Source organism: Rhincodon typus, chromosome 18, assembly GCF_021869965.1.
Source record: "Rhincodon typus isolate 14 chromosome 18, sRhiTyp1.1, whole genome shotgun sequence".
Classification (NCBI taxonomy): domain Eukaryota; kingdom Metazoa; phylum Chordata; class Chondrichthyes; order Orectolobiformes; family Rhincodontidae; genus Rhincodon; species Rhincodon typus.
Genome location: NC_063349.1, coordinates 24,397,928 through 24,407,319, shown reverse-complemented (window position 1 = coordinate 24,407,319; position 9,392 = coordinate 24,397,928). Strand labels below are relative to the sequence as shown.

General features: G+C 38.0%; 1 protein-coding gene across 1 annotated transcript in view; it reads right to left on the bottom strand.

The window, feature by feature from the left end:
* Nucleotides 1-6,758: 6,758 nt before the first annotated feature.
* Nucleotides 6,759-9,392, bottom strand: part of LOC109935450 (sodium- and chloride-dependent GABA transporter 1-like) — a 49,562-nt gene continuing 46,928 nt past the window's right edge. Inside the window, exons 13-14 of the mRNA XM_020534083.2 lie at nucleotides 8,501-8,668; nucleotides 6,759-6,895 (exon numbers count right to left, since the gene is read on the bottom strand). Coding sequence (XP_020389672.2) covers nucleotides 6,791-6,895; nucleotides 8,501-8,668 — 273 coding nt within the window. The 3' untranslated portion in view covers nucleotides 6,759-6,790. The remainder of the gene's footprint in view (nucleotides 6,896-8,500; nucleotides 8,669-9,392) is intronic.

Below are 9,392 nucleotides of genomic sequence, written 5' to 3'. Positions count from 1 at the left end.
CTGTTTTCTTTTGTATTTTGATTCACATGATCCTTTGATTGTAAATACTTATGCGATGAAGGAAATTATTATTCTTTTTCACTATTTACTGCTAAGTTTTGCCTTAAAGTTCAGTTCCAAAGGCATGCAAGTAAAAAAGACAATGATCTCAGACTGCCACGTTAATGAGTAAGATGAATTTATTCACTGACCCTTTACACATTTATATTCAATTACAAAGATGAATACCCCAAAAATGTGATTGCAGCCTAATATACTATAACATCAAACCACATAAGGTGGCACAATATTTGAGAGCTATTGGCCATTATACAGCAAGTTATGTGGATGGGTCATTAAGTCTCATGCAATAGCCTACACATAATGATTATTGCTCACAGATATAGAACTAAGGAGAAAAAAACTTTGTATTTACTTAGTGCTGTGCACATGATCAGGCTATCAAAAGCTTTTCACAACATATTATTTACTTTTGTTGTTATTTTATAGGCAACTATGACAGATAATTTCTGCGGCAAGTGAGATAAATGACCAGTGAAGCCAGTTTTGGTAGAGTTGGTAGCAAGATAGTGTTGCTTGTTGACCTGAGTTGACCAATAGAAATATACCACCAAGCAACAAGGCAAAGGCTCTGTCAAAATAGGTGCTAAATGAGCTACTGTGTATTTCTAACATTGTTTTTATTTTATATGCAGCATTTGCAGTTTTTCTTCCAGTGTCCCCGATTCCTTGGTATGGTAGAACAGATAACAATTGGGTGTTCTAATAATTGTGATCTAATGTACATGTTGACTTCAATTACATGCATTTATTTGTGTTACACACAAATTTACAAACAGACACACTAATTAGAAGCAGGAACAGGTCACTTTGCCTCTTGAGCCTTCTCCATCATTCAGTAAGATCTTTGATACTCCCCATCCCCGTCTATCCCTTTTAACTTTTCACCCTCTTGCTTATCAAGAATCTATCAACATCTGCCTGAAAAATATTCAAAGACTATGTTTGCAACAGCTTTTGAGGAAGAGTGTTTGAAAAGCTCAAGACACTGTCTTAAATGGGTGACCCTTATTTTTAAACAGTCACCTCCAGTTCTAGATTTTCTGACAAGAAGAAATATCCTTTCTATATTTAACCTGGTAAGACCCATCAGGATCTTGTGTAATTCAATAAAGTCATCACTTACTGCTTTAAATATCAGCAGGTATGAGTCTAGCCTATTCAACCTCATGATACAATCTGCCCGTTCCAGGTGGTAGTCCAGTAAACCTCCTCTGAACTGCTTCCAATTCCTTTATATTCTTCTTTAAATAAAGTACCCATTACTGTACTCATTACTCCAGGTATTGTCTTACTAATATGCTATGTACAAAAGCATAAACACCTTATCTGAATATTCAGTTCCTCTCACAATAATATTCTATTAACTTGCCGTACTGACATATTAACATGTTGCATGAACACATGGAACCCTCTAGACCACAGAGATAGAATCATAGAATCCACAGAGTGTGGAAACAGGCCCTTCGGCCAAACAAGTCCAAACCAACTCTCAGAGCAACCATCCAAACCCATCCCTTGAAAACCTACCTAATCTACACATTCCTGAACACTATGGGCAATTTAGCATGGCCAATCTACCTAGCCTGCACATCTTTGGACTGTGGGAGGAAACTGGAGCACCCAGAGGAAACCTGCACAGACATGGGAAGAATGTACAAACTCCACACAGACAGATGCCCGAGGGTAGAAGTGAACCTGGGTCCCTGGTGCTGTGAGGCAGCAGTGCTAACCATCGTGCCATCGTGCCACCGTGCCACCCCTTAACAAGTCCACACTGATCCCCAGACCCATCCCCCTATAACCCACCTAATCTACACCACCCTGAACACCACGGGCAATTTAGCATGGCCAATCCACCTAGCCTACACATCTTTGGACTGTGGGAGGAAACCGGAGCACCTGGAGGAAACCCACGCAGACACGGGGAGGATGTGCAAACTCCACACAGACAGTTGCCCGAGGGTGGAATCAAACCCCTGGTCCCTGGTGAGTTAAATTCCACCCAGGGGTGATTGTCTGTGTGATCTTCAACTTCTCACCATTCAGGTAATACATTATTTTTATTCTTTCTGCCAAAATGGACATTTTCACATTTTCCCTCATTAAATTCTATTTTCCAGGTCCCTGCTCATGAATCCTATTGCTATTACTTTGTAGCATCCTCACATTCTCTTCACAATGTATTTTCCTACCTACCTTTGTGTCATCAACAAATTTAGTAGCTGTACTTTTGACCCCTTCATCCAAGTCATTCATATAAATTATGAACAGTTGAGGTTCCAAACACTGTGTCACTCAACTCATTATATGTTGTCAACCAGAAAATGACTCATTCATGCCTACTCTGTTTCCTATTAGTTAGCCAATTGACAGCACAGTGGCTCAGTGGTTAGTACTGCTGCCTCACAGCACCAGGGACCCAGGTTCAATTCCATCCTTGTGGCAACTGTCTGTGTGGAGTTTGCACATTCTCCCCATTGTCAGAGTGGGTTTCCTCCAGGTACTCTGGTCCAAAGATGTGCAGGTTAGGTGGATTGGCCATGCTAAATTGCCCGTAGTGTTCAGGGATGTGTGGTTTATAAGGGAATGGGTCTGGGTGGGATGCTCCAAGGGTTGGTGTGGACTTGTTGGGCTGAGGGGCCTGTTTCCACACTGTAGGGATTCTATTGATGCCAACATATTACCCTTTTCTCCATGAGATTTTATTTTCTTCAATGTTGTGGCACTTTTCATATGCATTATTAAAGATTAAGGACAGTACATCCACCAGTTCCCCTTTGTCCACAGCACATGTTACTTCCTCAAAGAGTACCAAAAAGATTGGTTAACTTTGATTTCCCTTTCACAAAACCATGTTTACGCTACCTGATCACCCTGAATTTGCCATGTGTCTTACCTTAATGTTTTTAATAAAGCCTTCTAAGATTTTCCTGTGACAGATGTTAAGCTAACTTGCTTGTAGCTTCCTTCATTTTTGAATAAAGGAGTTACATTCATTAGTCTCCGATGTAAATAAACCTTGACCAAATCATGGACTTTTCAAAAAGTAAAACAATCACATATCTATCTCACTAGTCACTTTTTTTAGGACTCTTGAATGAAGTTCATCAGGATGCAGTTCCAATGTTTTAATATCACTTCTTTGGTTATTGTAATTTTCTTGAGTTCCTGTCTCCTTTCCATTTTCTGATGTACAGCTATTTCTTGGATGTTTTATATTTTCGTTACAGCACCTAACCGGTGCAAAATACCTGTCCAATTCATCATTCATCCCCTTATTCTCCATTATTAATGCCCCAGAATTACTTTCTGTAGAGCCAATACTCACTCTTTTCTTTTTTATATCTTTCTAAAATCTGTTACTATCTGCTTTTTATATTTACGGCTAGCTTTATTTTACCACATTATTAATGTTTTAGTCATTGCTGTCTTAATCTTTGCTGTCTGTTATATTCTGTCCAGTCTTGTGACTTGCCACCCATCTTTGCAATCATATGCTTTGTCTTTAGGTTTTATACTATTGAGTCATAGAATCATACAGCACGAAAACAGTCCCTTCAGCCCAACCTGTCCATGCCGATCAGGATTCCCAAACTGAACTAGTCTCATTTGCCTGCATTTGGCCCATATCCCTCTAAACTTTTCCTATTCATGTACCTGTCCAAATGTCTTTTAAATGTTGTAATTCTACCAGTCTCTACCACTGCCTCAGGCAGCTCATCCCACATATGCACCACCTTCTGTGTGAAAACATTACCTCTCATGTCCCTTTTAAATATTTCCCTCTCACCTTAAACCTATGCCCTCTAGTTTTGAATTCCTCTGCCTTGTGGAAAAGACCTTGGCTATTCACCCTATCTATGCCCCTCATGATTTTATAAACCTCTACAAGGTCACCCCACCGCCTCCTACGCTCCAGGGAAAGACACCCCAGCCTCTCCTTATAACTTAAACCTTCCAGTCTTGGTAACATCCTTGTAAATCTTTTTTGCAACCTTTCAAGTTTAATAACATCTTTCTTATAGCAGGGTGACCAGAATTGTACACAATACTCCAAATGTGGCATTACCAATGTCCTGTACAGCTGTAACATGATATGTCTACTCCTGTACTCAATGCTCTGACTGATGAAGGCAAGCACTGTTTTTGTTAACTATGGACAGTGGGTGCTCCTCTTGGAATTGTTGTTTCATATTGGAATATAACTATTCTTTGTATTCTGAAATATCCCCTTAAAATAATTAATCCTATCTGATTGCACAATACCATGATGCAACATTGGTTGGCTCTAGAATGTGCTGTTCTAAGAAACTATTTGAAAACATTGCACAAGCTCTTCACATATACCACCTTTGCCTGTCTGACTTCTCAAGTCTATATATGGATTAAAAGCCCCCATGATTATTGCAATACATTTCACAGAACTGTTACAGTTCAAAATGAGGCTATTCAGCCAATTTTGTGTGTGCTGGCTATCTGAGCATTATAAGTTAGTACCATTCTCTTGCCTTTCTCCCTAAACTTGTTTCTATTTAAATAATCATCCAATGCCCTTGATTGAACCTGCCTCTACCACACCTCCAGGTAGTGCATTCCATACTCTATCTACATGCTGTGTGAAAAAAATAGTTTCTCACCACACATTAGTTTCTATTGTAATACACTTCAAAACTGTGCCTTCTCTTTCTTGATCCATTTTAGAGTAGGAACCATTTCTCCCTATTCACTCAGACCTCGTGATTTTTAAAATTTCTATCAAAACTCCTCTTAGCCTTCTTCTCTCCAAAGAAAACAGTACCAACTTCTCCAATCTTTCTTTACAGCTAAATCCTCGCATCCCTCAAACCATTCTTGTAAATCTCTTCCATACACTTTCCATGCATTCACATCCTTTCTGCAGCACAGCACCAGATCTGAACAATGCTCCAGCTAAGGTTAACCAGTGTCTTAGATAAGATCATCATAATTTCCCAGTTTTTTTACTTTCAGTCCCTTTTTATGAACCAAAGAACATTACATGTTTTATTAACAGCTCTTGCCACCTTTAAGGATTTATGTACCTATACACCCAGTTTCTCTGTTCCTGCACACCCTTTAGAACAGTACCCTTTATTTTACACTGTCTTTCCATGGTCATTGTATCAAAGTATATCACATCATCTTTCGCTGCATTGAAATGCATCTGCAACTTGTCCACCCACACTACCAACTCATCTACGTACTCCTCGCAGTTTCCAATTCTCCTAAGTTTCTGATATCTGCAAATTTAAAAATTGTCCCCTAGATTTAGTTCATCTGGCTATTTCATGAAAAGTAAGGGTCCTAATACCTACCCTTAGGGAACAGCACTACAACCTTCTTCCAGCCTGAAAAATACCTGTTGGCCATTAATCTCCTAACCCAAAGTCAATTTTGTATCCACGTTGCTACTGTTCCTTTTATTCTATGAACTATAACGTTCCTCAAGTCTGCTGTGTGGCACTGTACTTAAAAATTCATGTAAACCATAACAAAACAATCAAGCAAAACAGTTAGACAGGATTTTCCCTTAACAAATCCATTCTGACCTTCTGAATTAATCCACATCTTTCTGTAACTGTTAATTCTTTTCCAAATAATAGTTTCTAGAAGTTTCACCACACTAAAGTTAAACTGCCAGGTCTGTGATTGCTGAGCCAATTTTTACAAGCGTTTTTGAAAAAGGGCAGAATGTTTGCCATTTTTCAAACCTGTGGCACTACTCCAGTCCAGGGAAGAATAAAAGAATAATTTCCAGTCCCTCTGCAATTTCCATTCTCACTGCGTTCAATTTTCTTGTATATCCTTTCTAACAAGCTCTAATCATTTCTTCTTTTATATTACATCCTACCATTTGGTTATTGTTGGGGTTATTTGTGGGGTGGAGTAGTGGTGGTGACCCTGTCACTTCTTGCCTTTATCATTGCTCATCTCAATCCAAATCCTGATTTCCCGAACTTAAGTTATCCTATCCTGTAGTGGTAATAGAATGAATAGAGTCATGCTTCCACCTTTTCCCAGTTTCCTGTCCTTCCTAAATGTAATGTATCCTTTAATATTCAGGACCCAATCTGTACCAGTCTGCTGACACTTTCTTGCGAAAGTGATAACATACATATCTAGCTGTTTATGCGCAAAACATATAACAGAGAACAGCTATGTATGTCAGTAGATAAGCAAGTTTCCTGAATATTTGTTTTCAGAACTTTGTTTTATCAGGATCCTGACTCACCATGTAAAGAGCGACTGATGAGATACACAATCCTAGATCTTAGGATGGACACATCATTTAACAGTTAATTTCAACTAATGTTAACAGAAGCTACAGCAAAGTCACATCAGATGGCAAATCACAAGACAGTTATAGCAAAATAATGGTATTTCCTAGCCATCCTCAAATTCTTTAGTGGTTACAATCATTTCAGAGAGAGGTGAATACAGAGTCCCACAATGTTGAGCAGATTTGTGATGATAATAGGAAAGAGGAAGGCAGTTCTATTCATGACAACATTACACTGTGCAAAAGGTGATGTTTACGTTTAATCTTACAGTACTTATCAAATAAATAATATATCTTTCATAACTTGAAAAGAAGTTGGTTCAGACAGATAAGCTCTAATCTATTTTTCCATCTATTTACACTTCTGGATTGCTGTGCAAGATGCTAAAGGGGTTTACAAAAAGCCTTTGCCTTTATAAAGATAGAGAACTAAACGGTAGCATCAGCGTAGCCACTGTTTGGAGACGGGTTGGATTTTAGCCCATTATTGTGAATTATGATCCCTTGCCTGGGCTGTGTCATCATTTGCAAACGCTAGAGTAACAAAAGAAAGATAGGATGTTAAAAAATCAGTCAAAGATAAACATTTCAACCATTGTGTTTTGATAAATTAATAAACACATTAAACCAGAGGATCTCATAAGCACTGAAAATAAGTAAGCTTTCCAATAACTGTTGTAATGAAGCCATCTCTTAATCCTTCTTTGTTCATAAAAACAAAAATCATTAGGATATATTATTCTCCCACAAATTGATACAAAACTGATTAAATCTATTAAACAAGATTTGGCTTTAACATTTTCAGACTTTTTTTTGAGAATTTAATGGGAAGTGAAACTTCTTCAGGCCAGACAACTTCTCTCAATAAAGAGCCAGTCCACATCAAGTCCTGACATAACATGAAACTCTAACTATTGCTAATGCATAGCCTCATCCAATATGAAACAAAGCGAAGGGGCAGTGTACAATTGAAAATATTGCAATACCCATATTTCCTGATGACCCTGCTTGTTATACCACTTTAACACAAGGATAGGCTTGAGTTTGAGTGACATGACAGCATCATACTGACCAATACATCAATCGCCTGATTGTTACATGTTAGGGCAACTTATTAACAAATGTTTCAAACCAACGAGGTACAAGCTGTAAATATAACTATTAAGGGTAATGGTGACTTGGCTGAAAACTAGTACAGACTTCTTGCCTGCTGGTGTCCTAGTTGCAGAGGGATAAACTCTGATTTGATGTTCCAAGGTAATTGCCCACTGTCATTGGTGTATAAATGTGCTGGTATTGTTGCTTTCACCTTATTCCACCTTAATCGTTGAAATACTGTATTTGAAATGCTTTTGAAACAAATTTAACCTTAAGGCGTTCAAATAAGTCTCCTTTTTTTCCAGAAAATAAATATTAATAAAGTATCAGAATAAAACCACAACAGCAATGAACTGTAAACGTTACAAAAAAAGCCAGACAGAACTAAGAACTTCTTTGCTCACAGAACTTCAATTGATTCCATTCCAAATAAAGATACAAGGTAAAAGGGTGAGCCTAAATAAACATTTCTTAAGAATTCCTTAAAACTTTGCATAAAAACTGGCATTATACTGAGGCCAGCATGCAAAATAAATGCACGTATGTTTCAGCATTTTAACAAAATACTAAAATTGCCAAAACACTGACAAACGTCACTGAATATAACAGTGCAAATAGGTCCTTTTGTGTAGTGAATGTCTTTTGGAATGTGTTTTTTTTTACTGCTGGAAATGACTTACAATCGAGAAAGTTATTGGCCCATAGCTTCCAATCATTTCTCACTGGTCACGCATTGTTCTCATAAATCATATGGTCACAGTCAACCTTTAATTGCCAAACACTTCATTAGGCTTCAACTTATATTTGCTTAATGGTGAGAACTTCATAATTAGCTGGTAGGAATAATATAATTTCTGAGTTCTCCCTTCTTATCCCTCCAATAGCAATGAGTCATCACCACTTATCAGGATTTTTACACAGGTCTCAAGTTAATTGAATTAAGAAGCCACTGATTTGAGCTTACTCTAATAAAGAGATAACCAGGGCAAGATAGACAAAGTCCAACATTCAGAGTTTGAACTGCAGGTTTTTATTTCATACCTGTGTGAAGGTTCCTTTTGTGGTGAAAAACATGTAGGCAGTGTATCCTGGGATAAATACCATGGAGGACAGTGCCATGAACCAGCCAATCCCCTGGCCCCACTTGGGGTAGACATAATTCCCAAGTGTGAGTGGTGTCATTTCAACAGCACTGAAGAGAAATACTCCCTAAAACCAACACACAACAGCATTGGGAGTTAAGCATATCACATTGTATTCATCCCAAGATCCAAATATTACATTGGAAGGGCAATCAAACAAAATAGTGTATTCCTTGGTTGAGTGGCAGTCTTCTGATCTCTGTACCCACAGATCATAGGTTCAGCCTTCATTACATAAAACTGAGCACATAATTTTGACTGACAGTCAACATTTTCTCTATTTTTTTTTACTTCTACAAGGAACACACAGCTCAGGGGGAACATTGCTGACAGTCCAACACTGGACATGCCATCTTTCTGATAAGACTTCAAATCAAGGCTGGATTTGTTTGTAGCATGAAGGGCAAGATACCACAGAAATAATCAAAGAAGGACAGGGCCATTCTTCCAGTGGTCTTGTCAACATTTACCCCTATTCAAATGCAGTTAAGATGAAAATTATTTATTTCATTGTTGTTTCTGGGGCCATGCTCCATGCAATTTCCTGCATGACAATATATTGAAAAATACATCATTAACTGTAATATGAAAATTCTTTCTTTATCTTATCAAATGACTCTGAGGGGATAACATTAAGAGAAAAGTATGATATATAGGCTGTTATCGCATATATACATTAGCACTACAGAAGTGACTGCACTGTAGCCGTATTTGCTGATGATGTTAATGCGAACAGTTTGCAGAGAGATATTGATATGTTAAGTAAGTGAGCAAAAAGCTAGCAAATGGAG